This window comes from Phodopus roborovskii, unplaced genomic scaffold (assembly GCF_943737965.1).
Source record: "Phodopus roborovskii unplaced genomic scaffold, PHOROB, whole genome shotgun sequence".
Classification (NCBI taxonomy): domain Eukaryota; kingdom Metazoa; phylum Chordata; class Mammalia; order Rodentia; family Cricetidae; genus Phodopus; species Phodopus roborovskii.
Window position 1 is genome coordinate 54,768 of NW_026125964.1, and position 21,646 is coordinate 76,413.

Genomic DNA, 21,646 nt, shown 5'->3' on the forward strand with positions numbered 1-21,646 from the left:
TTATTTCTTGAGAAATCAAGGATGACATTGTCATCCTCTGATCAGAAAAGAAAAGTCTGACCATGAACCTTTCTCTTAGAACATGGAATCTAATGAAACAAGAATCTAAGCTTTGTATGTAGTTTATATTCCCTTAAATCAAAGTTTGAGACCAAATAAGTGTGACTTAACACCTTCTACCTTTCCACCCCAGATTTGGCTTACTGGACCCATCATATCCAGAGAATGTTGAAAAGTAATTTCAGTTCACAAATAAGACTGTAACAAGGGTACATATGACTGAGGTTCTAAAGTTGATCCAAAGGAAGAAAAAGTGATAAAAAATAATAACATGAGAACCAAAGAACTTTGGGGATCATGATACTACAGAATTCACAAGGTCTCATATCTCTGTAAGAGCAACAGTACTTTAAACAGGTCTAGGCGGTGCTACTTCAAGTTTGTCCCATTTGAGAAATTCATTCCTTGTTTTTGTTTAAAATATGCTTTAGAAAGGGGAAGCAATGAGAAGAAGGGGACCTACCAGTGCATCGGCTTTGTGTTTCAGCTTCTTAGCCTCTTGCATGTAGAAATCAGCATTATGAACACTAAACAAACAAAAGACACTCTTTTACAAACCAGTGGTTCATCCTTTCATGTTGAAACTGAGCTATTAATTCATTCCTACAGGGTGCATGATAAAGGCATACTAATATTGTCACTTATATATAATACTGAAATGACTTTATAACTAGACTTTGCAGTACATGATGGCCTAGTAGGACAGAAACCTATATCCTCGAACCCCAGTTGTTACAGTTTCCCAAACAGACCATGTAAAACCTGGCTATATATCACTCTGTATAACTGAAGTCATGAATAAGAATGAACAAAAATAGCCTAGAGGCAAGAATCCACCTTGGGAAAGAGCAACAAAGATCCAGGATTAAAGTGGACTAAAGATAATTCTTACTGGTGATGGAGGTATGTGTGTGGAAGGGGTTTTCATTTAACATTGTAGGAACTCATATGAACTTCTTATATGGGGTGACACATGCATGGTACTAGAAAATGTATAGTATTCCCATCTCTAATCACCACTCCAAACTGCATCTGCAGTAATGTGAGAATAACATACGAGTCATCAAATGTGAGCTTGGGTCTCCGGACATTGGTGCTGCTGCTGGACAGGAGGGGCAGGGCTGCCCAGGACGTCATCTCCAGGTGACTGCTATCCATAAGGCCAGTAGTGATAGTAGAGGTGATGGTAGAAATAGTGGTGGTGGTGGTTGTGGTGGTGGCTGTGGCAGTAGTAGTGGCAGTAGCTGTGACAGTGGCAGTGACAATGGCAGTAGCAGTGACAGTGGCAGTGGCAATAGCTGTATTGGTGACAGTAACGGTGGCAGAGGCAGCCTTTTTTGGAGCATCTCCCTCCTGGGAAAAAGGAACATAAATACTTTCCATTACATCTGGCTTTCTTAAACCATTTCTTATAAATGTCAAGCACAGTAGGAAACAGCAGAAAAAAATGTACACAGTGTGATTGTGGATAGGTGATCCTGTATATTTTATGAATTTTGTGGAACTACCTTTTGTTCTCTGATGACACCAAACAATAAACTAGGCAAGTGCTATGATTATATAGTCCCATGATCTTATTAAGATAAATGGCAAGGGTTTAAATATAGAAAGAAATCAGAAACAGGAGGGGAAGGAATTATATAAAGGTAAAGAACGAAGTTGGAGAAAGAGTGAGAACTGAAGGGAAGGAGGGAGAAAAAATATCGGAAAATTTCTGTTCTGAAACAATCAGTGTCCTGGCAGACTGGACTGACATACTTTCTTTCCTCATAAAGCTGTTGATTACAATCTGACAAAGTAAATGCCATGGTATTTTGAAGCCATGGGAGAGTAAAACCTCATTTGCATCAGGTCACATACCAAGTGAATAAGGAACTTCTGAGTGTTTTGCTTTGAACTGGTATTGTTGAAGAAAAGATGGAGTCGAGAAGAAAGTATGTGTTGTGAATAGGAAGTATGTGCTTGCACTGTGTCACAAGCCTGCCTGCCATGTCCACCTGGTAACTGTGGACAATCCTGGCTTTTCTATCTCTGCTAATACTTTACATGGTGCACTTATTCCTTATATCCTTACTAGTTTGTGTCTTCATAAACATTCTGTGTCTACTCCCCTAATCTTGAGGGCCTAGTCCCTACTCTAAATGAGTTGACAGATTTTGTTGATCCATCCTGTAAGACATCACCCTCCCTGTGGAGTGGGGGGTTGGGATGGGAGGGTGGGTTGGGGGGGCATGGGAGGGAGGGAGAGGGAACTGGGATCAATACCTAAAATAAGAAAAAATAAGAAAAATAAAAAAGAATTCTGCATCTCAACATTTGTCCCTCAGTTAATTTCTTCTTAATTGTTTAATTTAAATTAAAAACACCTTATTTTACATGTCAATCTCAGTTCCCTCATCCTTCCCTTCTCCCGTGTTTCTTACCAACCCCCATCCCATCCCCTTTCTGCTCCCCAGGGAGAGTGAGGCCTCCCATGGGGAGTCTTCAAAGTCTCTCTTATCCTTTGGAGCAGGGCCTAGGCACTACCCCATGTATCTAAGCTGAGAGTCTTTATCATATTTGTCAAACTTGCACGAGTTGACACAGATTCAATGATAAACAGATGATTCCAAAATGGAAACAGCAATCTTACCCTTGAATGTCTGAATCTGTAGCAACCGCTTCTGAACAGGTTCACCAAGGTGGCCAAAATTTCTCTCAGAAAATTAGTAGGAAAACAACTATTTTTATTTGAAGGAAGGGTGGTGTTCCATCTCATCACTTAGAGGTTTGCAATTCAGTTTGCCAGTTCCTGTGTTTATCTTCATCTTAGGGGTCTTACAATAGTCACAGAGGGATAAATGCCCCCTCCAGAAACAAAATGGCCTTGTGCCTGTAGCCAGATGTACTTTCATGTCCCCTTTACCATTTGCAGACCTGTCTCTCTTCATTTTAAGATATAATCACCAGCCATTTTATATTATCCTTTGAGCACAAGTATGTCTCATTTGGCGCCTCAGATTAAAAGTCATTTCAGGTTTTGACTCTGCCCCTTGACCCAGTGTTCTTAGATTTCCTGACTGTGTCCAGGCATATAGGAATGCATGCTTGCCTTAGTGAAAGAATTCACTTTAACGAGAAAACCTAAGTATGGTAGTCCTTAAATCCATGAAAATTGATCTTTTCTACTTGATCCTTGACATTCATGGCTATCAGATAATTCTTAATACCGATGCCACATTGAGATAAATGTACACAAACAATATATATTTGTAAATTTTTCTGATGTGTACCACAAAATATTTTAAAGCTCATCATAGATTGCATGTAGACCAGGCATGTATAGCTGTAGGAGACTCCTGCTCCTATACCAGCTCCATGTGTATACTATCTGAGTCAGACTTACCCAGATCAAACATTAGGTTGAGCTTAGTGCAGTGTCAATTGTTTCTATGACAAAGATATGTAACATGAACCTTGAAACACCACATACCACAATATGGCATTGATGACATCTGACTGGAAAAGATCAGATACAGCCATGATCATGAAAAGTATATAAACATGAGATCAGTCTGCAAATCCATTCATTGTAAGAACTCAGACACGTGTCATACAAGAAAGAATGATGCATTTCTAGGATAAATTATATAAGCATTAAGGGAGTGCCCGTCCCACCCTTAAGGTACAAGATTGAAGCAATGGGCACTCTCTACTATAATAAAAAAAAATAATAAATGATAATAATATTGACATTAAAATAATAGAGAGGTTAGGTATTTGTATACAAAGATACACTTGGCTTTTCTGTGCCTGTCACACACACCCTTGTAAGATTCCAGCTAAAGTCATGCTAGTTGAACTGTATTACCTTCTTTTTACTTGAAATAGTATTTCCTCTAAGACACTTACATTTATGCTTATCCCTTTGAAAGTAGCACAGAATTTGCCTTCACTTCTCTTAGGCTTGACAGAGGTGAGTTGTCCAGCCGTGGAGATGTTTTTGTCTTGACTGAAGAGCCCATTGTTGCCACTGACATTTCTGCGCCGTGGAGGGTCCTCTGACAATGGGGAAAGTGCAGGAGGGAAGAGCTTTTCTTCTTTTTTCCTGTTTGCCCTCCTGGATGAATTTCTGTGGAAACAAAAAGTGTAGGGTGTCATAAAGTCTCATCTTGCTTTATTTGGAAATTCTGTCACTATGCTGATCTTTACAGTACAGTGATGTGTAATTTGGTGATTCTTTACCTTATGTGAACACATATCTATAAATGGAAAAATATATAGAAAGAATCCCACTACATATATATGAAGATATACATATATATATATACACACACATATATATATATGCATATGTTCATATACAAGACTCATTTTGTCTTAGAAGCAGAACCCCATTACCAATGTAGATATTTAGTGAGTGCTACAGTGAGGTATCTAAAATCCTATAAAGATTATTTGACAATCATATTTTTAATAGAAAATACAATGTATACCTCAATCCCTTCTTTTTTTTAGGATATTTTCTACTAAGACTTAACCAAACAATCTAGCAGTAAATGGCACAATAAACTATACATTTCATATTTAAAGAGATATATTACATTTATACACTAAGAAATAAATTACACACTAAACACTAGTGTAAAAAAAACATTGTAAATTATCTGCAAAAATATTGTATGCAATGCCAAGGAATAAACATCCACTCACCTTAAATTGATAAACTGAGGTACTAATGTAATACACTTCAAAAACTCCACTTAAAATATTCTTTGATGATATTGACAAGAGACATCTACAATACTAAATGTACCCTTGTGCATTTAAAGTGATTTATCTTTCCATTAAATGGGCACCATCAAACTAACTTGGACTTCAAATAAAACAGAACAACTAAAATCTTATGTTAACTGCTTTACATGGTAATTGGATCATGGATTTTCATTTTAGTTACTGTCTTGAACCAATCAATGAAGATTACTTGAATTTTAATCTTTTCTTAGACTACTAATATTGCACTGTACAGCCATTTACTTTTCATGATTATTGACTGCAATTTTCAATAGCAAATTAAGCCAACAAGAATTTATGTTTTCCTCTTGGTCAATTTCAGTCAGTGCCTAGATATATAGATTTTCTATATCTCAAAGCAACAAATCAAGGATGAACAAGCATTCAGGTGGTCTGATTTCCTCAAGTAAAATTAAGTGCAAGCTTCTTATTCCCTTTTCTTGTGTCATACGGATTAGGCAATTATAATAATACATGCCCTCTTCCTCATCATTTGCCTCGTAAATGTGGTTCTATTTTATTGCCATGTAGTGAACCTTTTAAACAGTGAAGATATTTCTGACATCATCATAAATGACTAAAATTAATATAAAATATTTCCTAATTATTGTTAAAATTTCTCTGAAATGTCAGCCATTTTAACATAGTTGTGATGACATAAAAATGATAGCAAACAAATGGATCAAGATTTTTTTTTTATTTTAGATTTCTTTTATGTGTAGCAGTGTTCTTCCTGTTTACATATATGTGTACTGATACCTGTGGGTTGCAGATGAGGGTGTTGGTTTAACTAGAACTAGACTTACAGAGTTTTGATTCACTGTGTGGGTGCTGGGAATCAAATCCAGATCCTTTCCAAGAGCAACAAGTGCTCTGGACCACTTAGTATCCTCTCAAGCTGCTGATCAAGATTCTTATCCATGAAGAAATTCCACCAACAATAGAACGCATAAAGTATGATAATTACAGTGGTATCTGAGCTTTGTTGATATGTGTGTCTGTATGTGTGTGTGTGTGTATACACACACACACACACACACACACACACACACACACACAACAAAACAAAACACCATTGCTGGGCACCTATAGTAGGGAAATAATTATTTACAACTAGCTGGCTGAGAAGGTAGTTGGGGTTTCAAGTGAGGAGCTGTTTCTGAGAGGTAATTGATCTTAAATTGAATGTCAGCACTTTCCTGTCTGCTACTGACCTGATAAATGGAGAAGCAGTCCATTCTGTGTGATAGGCACCAGTGTCTTTGTACCCTTTTCATCTACCCAGTAGCAAACTTAGATCTGTTGGATATTTAATAACCTCAATGACAAAAGACATTCAGGGGGCTTTTTCTAAGAAAGCTCACTGGTTTTTTCAACCACAAAAATAATTTTTTTTGCATATTCTTAAATAGGATAGGAAAGGACAGTAGGTCTGGAAGAAAGAGCATTACCATGGCTGTATCAAGTTCTAAATTTGATGAGGTATTCAAAAGAATTTCCATTAGGTTTATGGAGTAACTCCAGTTGTCACAATCAGATATAGCATCTTTTCTGGGTTTAGCAAGTTCATTTAGAAAAGTGAACATTTTTCTCTCGGGAGTTTCTAAGGATCAAGAGTGAAGGGTCAGATAACAGAGGAACAAATAAAGCTTGCAAGAGGGTTCCCAAAAGAAGAAACTTAAGATACCAATCTGCCACATCCTTCCTCAATTCCTAGGACTTGATGCTGTTGGAAATCATAAGAACCTGTTGAAGTGGTGAAGAGTCTATCTGAATGATAAATATTCCTTCCGTGAAAATAATAATTTCACATTAATGTAAGAGCAGAGTGCAAACCAAACCTGCGTTGTAAAAATACCATTTCTTAATTGTGAGTTACTTTACTCTTGATAGTTGCTCTTCCATAAACTAGAGCAACAACTCATAGGTTGCTTAGTAATGTTGCTTAGTAAGGGTTTGCGGGTGTGGCAATTGCCCACTGCCCTGGCCTCTGTCTTTTATCTGTAGGCAGTGTGAAATGAGTCTAGCCTGGGATCTGAGGAACTCTTGCACCACCACTATGCCACGTTGACCTGGAAGAAAGACTAGGATGATTAGCAAGATCCATGCTTCCTTGTATTACTGGTCTATCCTGAGCGAAATGGGTTCAGGTGGCTTCACTGTGTTTCCTTTTCTGAGAACTATGTTAATGGATATTACAGAGACAGAATCTGCCAGAGAGTACATATACATGTCACAAATAGTAACTGACTTTCAGAGTGAGGGGCAGGCATCTTAGGGATCAACTGTTATTATTGATAGTGAGTTTCACAAAAGGGAGTTTGTTTCTGCCTTTCATTTTAAAGCAAGATGCCAGAGCCATGCAAGCTAATAACTTCTTCCCAACATCTCATCTGTGACAGATTGATGCTGAATCACTGATGTTAAACAGTAACCTGTGAGATCAATTGTTAGCAGCAGTTGTCCAGATTACCTCCCTGCTTTGGGCTGCTAATAGACTCCAAAACCTGGCTTTGATGGGAGTAATATCCAATGTAGAATGAATTTATTGCAATAATTAAGCAGACAGAATGTCTCAAGTAGCTGACATTATTGATAGTTAAGTGATATTTATAAAACAGAAAGAATTTGATCACAATACTTGCTAGACACAGAGTGTTAGCCTTCTCTGTAGAAGGATGATGCTCTTAGACTGAGAAAAGGACACAGGGCCCTCCTGTTTGATCTTGAATAGTTGCTAAAGAGAAAGAAGCAAGAGGCCAGTTGACTTGAATCAACATACTCATCTCTACCAGGCTTTTCTTAACTCACAACTGCCTTCCGTGTGGGTAGAGCACAATTTCTCAAGCATATCATTCTCCTGGCCTATGTGGAGTCAATATGCAAGTACTGCTCTACTAACTTTATATTAACATTAGGAAATGGCATTCAAAGTAGCACCCAATCAAGATCAAGTGAAAGTGTGTATTCACCATCACAACTGAACCCTGTCCAAAAGCAGATTGACCTCATAAAACTATGTGCTTATTTGATATCTTCTCTTTTTAATTCACTTTTTATTTTTTTTTGGGGGGGGGGCAAAAATCATTCTTGATTCTATCCAGACATTCAAATGGAACAAAAATCCCTCAATATTGTTCAACATTTTTTTTTAACGTCAAACCCTTATACAAGGATCATTACACTGAGGCACAGAAAACTTACTCTCTAGTGTTGAGAGGCTTATGGGGTGGGGCTGGTGAAATGCAAGGAGGAAGTAAGCAGATAGCAGTGTTGTCCTCCAGGCGTTGCTTCTTCTCAGGAATTTTCTCTGCAGCTTCTGCTGGCTTTTACAGGGGAAAAAATACATAGAGTTTGAAATACATCACACATCCAGACAGGCTTGTTTTGTACAAAAAAAAAAAAAAAAAAAAAAAGCAAAACAAAGCAAAACAAAAAACAAGATAGCTTGCTTCTATTTCAACTTCTATATTAGGTTGGGGTGTTAAATGTGTACTTTTGATCAGACAGAAAAACAATCAACCTTCCCTAGTTAAACTTCAATGTAAATCTCTGATTAAAGACTGTGCAGCACAAGAACCTCATAATGAAAGTGAAGAAATGTATCACTTTTGTTACACTTCTCTCATCCACAGTGCCTTTACAAAGTGATAGTTAGGAAATTAACATGATAATCTCAAAATTGTACAGATCCTGTTTAAAGAGCATGGGGCTGTGGGTGACCAACAAAACTGTCTATAAAACGAACTGGTGGGAGATGACATTCTGTAAGTATGTTATTGGTTAGTGAATATAGCACTGTTGGCAAATAGGAAAGCAAGATAGGAGTAGGAGACAAGGAGGATTGTGGGACAGGTAGTAAAGGGGAGTCAAGATGTAGGATGTGAGAGAAGAGATAAAGAATTACAGTAAAGACATTAAGATAAAGAAAAACCTGTAAAGGTTTATAAAGTGTTTAAAATATATGTAGGCTTGGGGGTGAAAAAGAAACAGGATAAAATGGTTTGAGAGAGAGAGAGAGAGAGAGAGACAGAGAGAGAGACAGAGACAGAGAGAGAGACAGAGACAGAGAGAGAGAGAGAGAGAGAGAGAGAGAGAGAGAGAGAGAGAGAGAAGCTGTGTGTGTTGGCCCACACTTTCAATCCCAGCACTCAGGAGGCAGAGTAAAACAAATCTCTGTGTTTTGAAAGCAAACCTGTTGTACAGAGAGAATTCCAGGACAGGCAAAAGTTACACAGAGAAACCCTGTCTCAAAAAATGAAAACTAGAATTAATCTAACAAATATGTTTTAAAAATGTTTTGACTTCAAAATTTAAGTCTAAGAACAGGTTACTTGGGAAAAGAATTTCTATTTTTGTTTCCACAGAAAATAAAAAGCTGTGGATTCCTTCCAGACTAAAATGGTTTGATCAAGCAAGACCCCCTGAAACAGTGTCCCAGGTGATCCAACATTCAAAATAGCTGGGACAAATCAGCCTTACAGACTACAGCTAGGATTTCTGCAGCTTCTTAGGATTCCCAAGGTATTACATCATCCCAACCACCAGGAACAAGTTTGGAAAGAACGATGCCCAAATCCCCAAATACTGTTTATAATTGTCTGTTTTCACTTAAATGGTGTTGGTTATAAATGGTTAATGATCACAACCAATCTATTTTTAAAGGTAAAATGGGGAATAGAATATAGAAATGAATACTTTGTATTGCAATGGGTTTAAATTTATTGATACAAATTTAAGGTCAATTTTGTGATATGTATATTTCTTCTATTGTTTAAGTTTTGTGTTTATGTAGCCCATTTTAAAATGTAATATATAATTATGTACAGATTGTAGATAGTTACCTATGATAGTCAAATCTTATAGTTAGGTTGGTTAGGTTTTCTAGATATATAGAGATATATTTCAAATGGACAAACTTTCTTCAAACCTTTTCAAAGACCTACAGAATATGGCATTTAAAATGGTTTAGGGTTTCTCTTGACAGTGAGACATAACTGCTCCTGGTAACACCACCTGCATCAAAAAGGAAGTTGGACATTGAAGAAACTCGTTATGTATTTTGCTTCCTATATGGCAAAATTAGCAGGACCCACAGAAAAGTCTGCCAGACATTCTACAGGACACAGAGAAAACTGACTGACAAACTGCCAATACAGGTGGACAGTTAAAGTTTCCTGCTTTGCTGAGTAGTCTTCCAGACACACTATGGCCTATGGGCCAAAGATGGATGTGCCAATTTATAGAAGAACTTTGGATGACTGTCCAGGTAGTGAGATGTCTCTATCATTTCTAGAGTTTATATATTATACTTTTTCTGTCTTTGGTGGAGTTGACAGATAGTTATGGTTATAGCTTTCCTTAGTTAGGATTAAAGATAAGTTACATATAAGACTTTAGACTCACAAAGTTAGGGTAGATAATGGAATACTTTTGTTAAATCTTGTTAAATGTTAAGGGACTAAATATTGTTAACTATAGCTCTGTATTTGATAACTGTTTTGTTATATATTTTACTGTGTTAAAGTTAAAACCCTTCTTTTTATTTTAGAAAGAAAAGAGGAGATGTTAGGAGATGTCATTTTGTAAATATGTTTCTCTTATTGGTTAATGAATAAAGAAATGTTGACAAATAGGAAGGCAAGATAGGTGGGACTAGGAGACAAGGAGGATACTGGGAGAGGTGGTAAAGAGGAGTCAAGATGTAGCGAGCCACTTGAGAGAAGATGTCCAGACCCTCACTCCGGCAAGGTAAGACCATATGGAAACACTTAGATTGATAAAAATGGTTTAATATTTAAGACAGAGCAAGCCAATAGGAAGCTCTAGCCACTGGCCAACAGCTTTATAACTATTAGAGTCTCTGTGTGTTATTTTGGGACTGACACAGCACTGGGGACCAGGCTGGTGGGAAACTGCTTGTAACAATCAACAGTATGCAAGGGAATGGACCATCTGTAAAACATGTCTTTCCTTCTTAAATGTATTCATTGCAAACAACATTTTCATTCTACTGTTGTCATCAATAAGAGAGAAGAATCAGGGGCAGGGTATGGGTCCCACACTTCCTACTCACTGTTCTAGGATCCATTTAGTGGTTAGATTAATGCATCATTCACTAAGGTGTACTGGAATTCGCTGTCCCTGAAAGCCTCTCTTCAGGACTCACCTGCCTTCTAGAATTGCTCTGGTCCCTAGTAATCCCCTATAGACCGCCAGTCCCTTCAGCTTCCCAAACTACAGCATTCCAATTACTTCTATTGGTCTATTTCCCAGTACCCTCCTGTCTTATTGTGTCCTCTGGCACCTGGGAAGCACCTGATTCTTAACATTCCCCTCTGTCCTAGTCTTCTAGAGCTTTCATCCTCTTAGTACTTGATTGACTCTTAGGGATTCCCAATTTCCTGCCTCTCCTCCACCTTCTCATAATTTTCTGGATCCCAGAAATCATCAGGCTCTCAGTACAGTCCTTTTCTGTCCCTCAGTGTTCCTTAGGCTTTAATAGTGTCCAGTCCCCTAGCACTCCCAGTCTCCTATTACTCAGGTATCTAACAGGCCATTCTCCTAGCATTGCCCAGTTTTCGAGTAATCGTATCATAGTGGCCCCTAGTCTACTCTCTTAGTGTACCAAGCCTCATACTCACTTCCAGTCTCCTAGGGTTTTCCTGTACCCTGGTGTTTTCCATATTCCTAACATTGCCTGATCTATCAGAGTTCCAGCATCTCTTACTACTCCACTATCTCTTAGTACACCACAGTTTAATATTGCCCAGTCTTCTGCTTCTTACTCTCCGAGTGTTCCCTATCTGCTAGTGTCCTCAGTTTCCTATGATTTCTCTGTGTTCTGGAGCTTTAGTGCCTCAAAGTTTACCATTGTTCTGGAACTTGTCAATATTCTACCACATACGATAATCTCGCTGCTATTTTCTAGTAGCCATCAGTTTTACAGCCCTATATAAAGTGCAAGTGATTCCTTATCCCATAATGCTCCCCAAATCTAGTACCGTCTATGTCCTAGTGTTCAGTGGTCTTCTAATACCCTACTATCTTCATGCTCCCAGAGTCATAGTGCTCTTTTGTCTTCTAGCCCTCTATAGTCTCCTACCAGACCTTGGCCTCAGAGTACTTTCATGCCTCTAGTGTTCCACAGTGGCCTAAGGATTCATTTCCCTACATGGCCACACTCATTCTCTTAAAACTCCATCTTCACCCAGCAGTTCTCGTTCTTCAGCACTTGTCAGTCTACCCATGATTTCAGGTGCTTTTCTTCTATATATTCCCTGGGTCCTAATGCTCCTTGTTCTCATACCCCTCTCTTATGATATTTACTTGGTTTTAGTCACCTCCAGTCTCTTCTACTTTTTAGTCTTCTAATTACAAGGGAATGAATACTCTTAGAGCATGCCCATTTAATAATGGCTATACTCAAGACACTCTCTCCCAAAAACAGAGAGAACGGATAAAGGATTAGGAGTCTTATCTCTACCTACTGTGGTGCTTTGGGGAAACTATTGCAAAATACCACCACAAGAGGATGCGATTATGAAAAATTAACTCAATTATAGAGGTAAATAAAAATGGTTTATTAGCTATCAACTCATATGTCTAGACATATTCTATTTTTTATTGGTAAAAGTCACTCTGGATTTCCCCTTCTGTTAAGCCTATGTACTCCTAGAATTGATAGCAAAACATGTTAAGGTGATATTTGCATGGAGTAATCCTTCCAAATAGGTCAGTAATCCTAAAAGGTTATCTAAAACCTTTGTGTGATAGATGCCAGTATACCCCAGGATAGGTGACTTGTGAGTGCATTAATATCTGTCCAGAGAAATGAACAAATGTAGAAGATGCACTTGGTCATTGTGGGCAGATAGGCACCCTGTTAATGCTGAAGTGGGAAACTGTAGATTATATAGAAGCCACTTGTAATTGGAGCAATTTAAGGAGCTGCTGACTCCTGAAACTGGCTGCCTTGGGGAAGAGGCTTCTTTGTATTCTTATTTCCTGTATGTCATGATGTCTCATATTCTTTAACAGCTGTCTTTGCCAGTGTCTACTACCACACCCTGAACATTTCTAACATTGTCATATACCAAATATTTCATTGCTTTTAAAAAATATCAGTTCATTTTTTACAAGAGGTTGTGATTCCCTACTATTGACCTTAAAAAAAAAAAAAGAAAGAAAGAAAGAAAAAAAAGACTGCAGAGGAAGTTAGTTAGATTCTGCTCACAGTCACATGGCAGACTCCACTGGGCAACTCACCTTGTGCTTACGCTTGCCCTTGGGGGCTGGTTTTTCCACAGCTGTGGCAGCATTTTGACGCTTGGGTTTCAAGGCAGTCTCCTTGTGCTCTGTCTTGGAAGGTACTGCTAAGCCTGTGTTTTGTCCAGGTACTCTCGAAAGTAAGCCAAGGTCAATCTTCACCCAGAGGTTTTTCGGATTCTCGTGATCTCTTAGAGGGGACAAGAGCTCAGTTTGTGTGGCAGCAGGTGGTGAAAAAGCCGTCTCCTCATTGCTGGTGGGTAAGTTGCTGCTGCTGCTGCTGCTGCTGCTGCTGTTGCTGCTGCTGCTGATCAAGGTGCTTAGGGTCAGGCTAGAATTTGAAGTATCCTTGGATTTAGAACTATTAACTCCAGGAGCAATGCAGGGAGGCAGTACTTTGATCTGCAGGGTCTCTTCCTGGTCTGTGTTGGAATCAGATGTAGATGAATCTGTTTCAATGAATTCCCGGGACTTTGGCACAGTCTTTCCAGATCCTCTATACTTCTTCTTCTCAGTGGTCAAAGGGGCATGGGACCTTGGTTCTTTCCTAGGGACTGGTTTATGGGCAGTGGTTTTGTTTCGGCTTCGAGGTGGGTCAGGAAGCTCCACACTTTCCTTTTCTTTGGGAGTGGTGCTGGTAATATTTGGTTTGGGCCAGATAAACTCCTCAAAGTTTGTGTTTTTCTCAACTTTTTTGGGTTGCTTCTTCCCAATTGTCCTTTGAGAAACTGTATCAACTGATGTTGACAACTTATGCTTCAAAGCCTTTGTTTCTGGGGTTTTCTGAGTGGGCCTTGGTCGAGCCTTCTCCTTAATGAGGCTGAGGAAAGGCCTTTCTTTGGGTCCAGCCACAGCCTGACTGGGGTTTGGTTTCACTTTGACCTGGACTTCCACTGGTTGTACTGTTGGAGGAGGCAGAGAAATCGTCTCCATGGGTGTCTCATTTTGGCCACAAATAAATGACTTGTTCTGGGATGTGACTTTATTCAGCCATTTGTCTAGCTGCCATTTGTTGGTTGAGGGTGGCTCAGGCTGCAGATTGAGAAACAGTAACTGGGATGAATTTTACATGTGTGGAGACTTTAGGGGGACTTTCTGTATAGTGACTATTTGCTAATAAAATCTTGGACGATGTGGGCTGGGAATGTAGTTAGCAGAATACTTGCCTAGCATTCGTGAAGCCCTGGATTTCATTCTTAGAACTATGTAAATCAGGTGTGAATGTTAACATGGAGGAAGGTCAGATGTTCAAGGATATTTTAATTGCATATCAAGCTTGAGTTTGAATCTATTTTGAGCCAACGGAGACCTTGTAAACAGACAGACATACCACCTTGGATGTTAAGTGACAAAACACAAACACATGCAAATACAAATACAAAAGCACACACAGTCTTTGAGAAACATACTTATAGTGAAGATTAAAAGAGTTATTTGTTTTCCGCTTGTATGTAACTAGATAAAAGACAAGTAATCAAAGTCTGCCCTTTAGCACAGGTTTCTATTGTCCTTTTGAAACTATCCCCTACTCTAGCTGGAAAGTAAAGGGCTCTTCACAAGCAAATGTTTCAAATTGTAGCCCAGAGTTCTTGAGAGAGAACACTTTTCCCAAAGTCTTTTGCTAAGAATCTTATATCAACCTATCACCAGGAGACAGAGGTAATGTCTGATCCTGAAAGAAAATCTAAGTGTGTTTCAAGAGTGTTCAGAAGGAAAAGCTTTCCATCTTCAGAAATCTACTACATGATGCTATAATTCTCTGATTTTACTGAAGGGTTAAAAAACTTGACTCCTTCACCTTTCATAAGTACATGACCAATAATCAATTTATGAGGATATGTAAGTTGACTTTAGCATTCACTATTAAGCAATAGAAATGGTATATTCAATTCAGGCCCTTGATACTCAATCCTGAATTCTACCAATCTGAATAAAAAGCCATTACTTTTATTAGATGAGCTCTTCTTCTGAAAGCCAGCAAGCATGTGGCACCATTAAATAGAGGATGGCAAATTTAAGAAGAACTAAGTACTGTGATCCCTGCCTGTAGAAGATAATAGCAGGTAAGTATGAAAAAAAAAAAAAAAACATAGGAGCTGCTATTCTTAGCTGCTATTCTGGCAGCACACTGACCTGGTTTGTCAGTCCCAGCTTTACTACTGTATATCTGTGAGAGTTTGGGGTGGGTTTGGTTTAACTTCTCATAAACATACATTGTCATCTGTAAAATGGACTATAGTGAAAGAGAGTACAGTATTGGGTTGTTAGTAAGAGGAAATGAGCAAAAGGAAGTCAAATGTCCAGCACAGCATTTGCTATTTTTGTTTTTCATTTGCTATTTTAAACAGCAATAAAATGACTATTGTCTTCTATTAGACCTTTCTGGTTTTTGAAAAAGAAGTGTGTAAACAGCTATGAGATGAACTTCCTTGTTGAACCATATGTAGGCTTAGGGAACTACAGTACTTATCCTCAAATCATAAAGAATGGGAAGGGAAAAGCCTAATCCTTCTATTTCTAAGTTATTGTTCTGATCTTCTGCTGTGCTAGGCTAAACATTTTATGACTTATTGCTTTTAGACACATGGTATGAATTGAAATACGTGACTACTTGAGTGCTGTTTCACCTTTATGGGAAGGTATATTTCTCAAGTATTCATTGTTTTCTATCCATTTAATGACTTTAAAATCGAATTAAGAGTAGGCATTTTCAGATCCAGAAGTGAGTTGTGACTGCCTTTCTTTGCTCACTTAAAAAATTAATTTCAAGCTTCATCATTAATGTACAAGTTGTTTTTTGTTTTTGTGTGTGGGATGAGTATTAAGGCCCAGCCTAGCTAAATAAGGCTCATAGAAAATCAGTCATACAGCAGCAAGCAATCTGTACAGCACAGATTTAGCCATGCAGAAGGAATCTATATATGTTAGGACATATACACATGTGTGTTTTAGAGAAACAATCTTATCAAGTCTCTGGTTACTTTTCTGAAAGTGTTACTGTACTAAAGTACATAGACTGGTGATATATGTGGCATGATACCTGATGCATTAGCACACAGATGGATGTGGGGGCCTTGACAGTTTCACTTACCTCTGGAGTGGCCACTCGAGGAGCTTCATTGGATTCACTATCAGTACTGCTGCTTTCCGTGTCTGAGTCTGATTCTGAACTACTCTCTGACTCACTGGAGCTGCCAGACCCCCCATTTGCTTGGATCGCAGGGGGAGCCTGTGATGTGGCCAAGAGTGGGCTGAAAGAAAAATGTCATCATTTATTGCCTCATCCAGTCTCAGACTAGAAAGAAACAGCCATGTTCAACATAAAGAATTATTCGCTGTGAGCTTCAGTCAGAAGTAGTACACAGAGGCAAAATATATGGCTCCAGAAGCCCAGTGACCTGGTCAATGTCAAAGATTGTATTAGAACCAAGCACCTTGGCCCAGCATAGTTATCTTGTCTTCCACATAAGCCTCCATACCTTTATGTTCCACATGAAAACTTTCAGCAGAGATTTCATACCGTATAGATACAGACTAGAAGCTGAGACTTAAATGTAAATTGTTCCAGTTATTGATTTCACTTAAGTTTTCATTTTTGTTGTTACCTTATAGACTTCTACTCCCAAGGTCTTGGAGTATAGTCTAGTTTAGTCATATTTCTAAGAACTGGTAACTTCAATTTTCCTTTAATTGAAGGAAACAAAAGCCCAGGGTCAAGGAGAGACTTTCCTAGGTCTTCAAAGCAGGGGCTAGCACCTGGCGCCCTGGTGCTCTAGCTCCTTCAGCTGATGTTATTCCAAGGGTCTAAGATATGGTCCTCAATGTCAATCTGTTGGATCCAGGAGTAAGGAAATGAGAAAATGTGCATCTTTGTGTTTTGTTCTTCATTCTCATTTTTGTAAATGCTTTGACAGTTTTATCAAGGAGGTAAAAGCCCGAAGGAACAACTGTCTCCAATGATTGATTTGTAAATTTATACAGCTGATCAAAGCATTTGAAAAGTTACACCATTCACTTACTCTGCTTTGGATGGGAATTAACTCTTTACCGATCATTTACTCTCTGTGCACTGCATCAATCAACAGGCTTACAGCATTCTGGGGCACAAAATGCCCCAGAATGGATTGAGTTACGCCGTTCTTTTTATTAGGAACTGTGCAGAAAAAAAAATTATAAAACCCAAAACAACAACAACTGCAAAAGAAAAACAAATTTTGAGGAGGGTTCTAATCTCAGTGCAACTTTTCAGCCCCTTCTTCCTATTGCATTTTCCCTGTGGTACTAAATCTGGTCCCTCCTTCTGCTTTACACCCACCCCTGTGCTTCTCAGCTCCGATAGCACTGCTATTTTCTTGGATTTCTCACCTACCATTCCTCAAATCCGAGGCAAAAAGTTTCAAGCAAGAGGCCATGCCCTGACCTGGGGGGGGGCACCTAATTCTCTGCTCTCATCTTCAAACCTAAGATAAAAATACTTCAAGAATTCCCTTGTGCAGAACTCTAGAAGCATAGGCCTTTATTCCTTGCCTGAAGCTATATCAGTTCATGCAGCATTCTACACCCTCAGCAGAGCCTGTTCTCCAACACTCTGGCTCTCATCACTGGGATGGAGATTACCTTCCCTGCTGCTAGGGAAGAAATGAGACCCTTTTATGGCAGCATGGGCTCCTGATCAGCCACCTTCAGCACAGAGAACCTTTTCACCACTTAGAACTTCAATCCCACAATTCTGGTCCTTTAATCTCCTGGGTAGACATTTCCTTTCATAGAGAAAAGACTCATCTTAAATTGCTAGCTGCCAAGTAAATGCTATTCACAAGCACATTCTCTGCCAAGCACACCAAGAGATTCGGGGGACGCACAAGACATAGGGGACAGTATCTCTTGGGGAAATGTGTATACATTTCTCTTACAAGGAAAGGGAGGAAGCCTGCATCTTACTCCTCATATTTCTCTGCATTTCTTTACAAAACTCTCGTTAAGTACTAGTAATGACTACACACATATGCAAAGTACCCTTTAAATTGAATCAATTGTTTTTTATCTTTAGTCGGTAAATAAAGATTAAGAGAATATACCTAAGTGAGACTAATCCAGAGATTAAGCAAATTTGGCCTCAATTTCCCTCCAGCAAATTTTCAATTATAACTTAACACGTTTGAAGTGCTGAGTATACTGGGTGGTGGACTGAGAGATAAAAATCCAATTTGGAGCCAAGATTATTATTCACCAGTAAAAGGTTATTCGCTAATATTCATTCATACATGTATTTATTTGTGGATTCTTGTTAGAAGCTGGTCATCCTGATACTATCTATTTAAATGGGTTCTGGTTTTAGTTTGGGATATTTCTGAATAGAGTTCCCATTTACTAGATTATTTTTTGCACAGTTTCTGAAAGATAAAAGCAATAACATGATACACATAAAACACAGGTATCTTACTTAACAGAATCAACTTTCGCCTAAACTAACTCAGAATGAAAACTTCACAGATTTAATAGGAAACTGGGGGAATAAATGTGTATAATGCACATGTTCTTTGTCCAAAGCTATTCTGAGGACAAATGCATTTTGGTATGCATGTTTTAAACTTCAAACTTAGTATGGTGAATATAAATTATATATATATATATATATATATATATATATATATATATATATATCTGTGTCTGTGTGTTGCACACATCAGATCCATTAATGAAAATTGATGTTATTAAAGTAATCTTCGCAGTATGCTTTACACTAGTTTAGGTCAAGGGTGTCATCACATGAATTTGTCTCAAACTTAAAAAAATGGATCCAGAACCTCCTAAGTTTTAGAATCATAATTAAAAGACCACAGTCTTGGATAGATACAGCTACACCCAGTAATGGAAGCAATAACTGACTCTAGGATTCATTTCCTATGGTACTGGCTAGGACTGTTCCCAGGAGCAAAAATGAGGCCAAGACTGAAATCCCTGCCTCGAATACAAGTCTTCGAAAGCAGAACAAATATCAATATTAGAGTAAGTGATTCAGGTCCTTATTCTTGTGTAGAATCCACTGTGGAATCTTCAAATTGGCAAAGCATCACTATATTTCACTTTTACTTATTTGCCTAAAACTGTTAGCTGGTCAGCTAAATTCCCACTTCTACTACATTTATTTTCATATGTCATTAATTTATTTTTAAAATCCATATGAAAATGACTGTGAATTAATGCAACCAATATACAATACTTGATTCTGCATAGGAAAGGAAGGATTAATGTATAATTTATATATCTTCATTTACCAAGGCTACATTAAAATTATTTCCCACACACCATTTATTCTTAAATTTAAATAAACTATATTTCTAAGGAATGCTAGTGGTTCCAATGTGTGATATTAAGATCACTACCATTTAGTATCTGAAACTAAGTACTCCACACTCTGCACTCTATGACTTAAATGCTAATGGAATATAACTTCTCAAAGGACATACATTTGTTACAACTTCAAAGTCAACTGTTCAGTCCTTTCAAAGATCAGCTTTGCCACTGTATTCATCAGTGAGTTAGCATCACTGAATGAAGCAAAGCCTCATTTTAATTCCAAGCTCATTCATTTTCTCTTTACAACTGCAGCTCAGACTAGAAGGGGAATTCAAGGTGCAGGAAAGAGATCAGAGAAGGTCACTGTGAGTGAAATTCAGGGGCCATTAAAATGACTTCTTTAGACAGAGTTGTTTCTGGTCTAAGGATCTTGAAAGCTGGGAGAAATTATGAACTTAAAGAGACAGTCCATCCATTGCACACTATATTATAGACATGAATACATTTATTATTGTATTGACTAAATGTTTCCAGAAACAATTAGGATTGAGTCGTGACACAATAATTAATGAGTAGATGCAAGAAAAGTAAAGGAACTGGGAACAATACAGAAGAAAGTGGGGCTATTTGTGGAAGGAGATTGGGGGGGTGGGTAGATCCTAAAATGAATGACAGCATTGAACAAACTGAAGGTCTAAACTCTGGGAAAGGGAGAGACATGCAGAATGCCCTCCAAGATAATATAGGTACAGTAATTAAGACATTTAGCCAGGAATATTGGCCATCAACATTTTTACAGGTTTTTTCTCTTTCTTCCAAACGTTAAAGTGAAATGTTCACTGCAAGTCAGTGACCATGTAGTAAAACAGCCATGAAGACTGTGACAGTAAGAATGCAAGTATGGGTATGGAGTAGGTTTAGATGCTGTTTAAGATATCTTCATACTCAAAGGTCCTAATCCTTTTACAACTAAAGTGTGTAGGAGATTTTAAGGGAGGATATGTACTAGTTATAGGAGAAAATATGAGCAAGCACTGAATCCATTCAACCTGCTGTTTAAGACTGGTTTCATGAGCTGCTCTCAACAGCAATCTGTCACTCACATAACTCTTGTTAAGCCCTAGACTACTAAAGTATGTATTCCTGAAGGGCTGTTTTTATAACTTAGGCTGTTCATTAATTCAGATTAACAGTTTCCCAAAAGCTGAACACTTGCGATGGTGCTCTTTGAGTCTGTTCCTAATTTAACTGCAAGTTCGTTTCATAAGGAGTAAAGAAAAATTAAGGATTGACAAGTTTGCTCAATCAAAGTATATATATAAGCACCAAAAAGAAAATTTTTGATTCTATAATAGGTAATATCTTTGTAGTGAGAAGCAGAAATGGAAAACTTTGACAAGAAAATTCTTGGGATACTGACATTGGCAACAAATGCCAAAAGACCCAGAACTGGCCAATGACATGTAGCATGAGAAAAGTTTCAGGATAGACTTGCATTAAATTCTTTCTTTTAGTTGAGACTTATTCAAATTTTAACATGTAATTTTATGAGGATCACATGTCTGTCTAACAGATAATTTAGAGTGATAATGGCTTTCCATAATTTCGTTCATTTAACAATCAATCAGATCTGAGCTTTGATTTTAATGGACTGACCAGATCAAATTCCTTGGTATTTTTTCCTGGGTCCATCTTAAGTCCATTTAAATAACTAGACTTTCTCTGATGACTTTAGAAAAACGGTACTGATAAAACCAGAAAGAGCATGAGGTTGGTTAGCAGAGTATCTGATCTGGTTTTTAGCAGCACCTTGGGCACTTTACCATTAATGTTACCTTTGGTCAGACATTCAACATAAGTTTCACTTTTCTTACCTATGAACTGGGGAGAACACATTAGATAGCTTTTAAAGAGGACAATGTGGTCATTCAGGCAATACAATTATTTTAACCAGTGAATATCATACTTTGTTATGCATGTAAATCACCTGGAGACCTTGGTAGTGTGCCAGTTCTATTTAAGAAAGCCTGAGGCAGGGTCTGATTTTTGCATTTCTAATGCAATCCCAATGATATCTATGTTGCTGGTGGACTCAACTGAGAGTAGCAGGCTAAAAATCTACAAAGGGGTATTTAGGAAATAAGCTGTTGGGGGAAAAAGAAAGTAATGAGCTACACAATTTGAATTAAAAGCTAAAACACAATTTAGATATCAAATATGGATTTCCCATAACTATTTGCTGCAA

At 38.0% G+C, this 21,646-nt stretch overlaps 1 protein-coding gene across 1 annotated transcript in view; it reads right to left on the bottom strand.

Annotated features, from left to right (window-relative positions):
• The window catches only part of Aff2 (ALF transcription elongation factor 2), a 479,228-nt gene that overhangs the window by 22,089 nt on the left and 435,493 nt on the right, over window positions 1-21,646 (bottom strand). The window contains exons 9-14 of the mRNA XM_051179204.1: window positions 16,193-16,352; window positions 13,102-14,133; window positions 8,038-8,159; window positions 3,952-4,171; window positions 1,118-1,413; window positions 524-587 (exon numbers count right to left, since the gene is read on the bottom strand). Coding sequence (XP_051035161.1) covers window positions 524-587; window positions 1,118-1,413; window positions 3,952-4,171; window positions 8,038-8,159; window positions 13,102-14,133; window positions 16,193-16,352 — 1,894 coding nt within the window. The remainder of the gene's footprint in view (window positions 1-523; window positions 588-1,117; window positions 1,414-3,951; window positions 4,172-8,037; window positions 8,160-13,101; window positions 14,134-16,192; window positions 16,353-21,646) is intronic.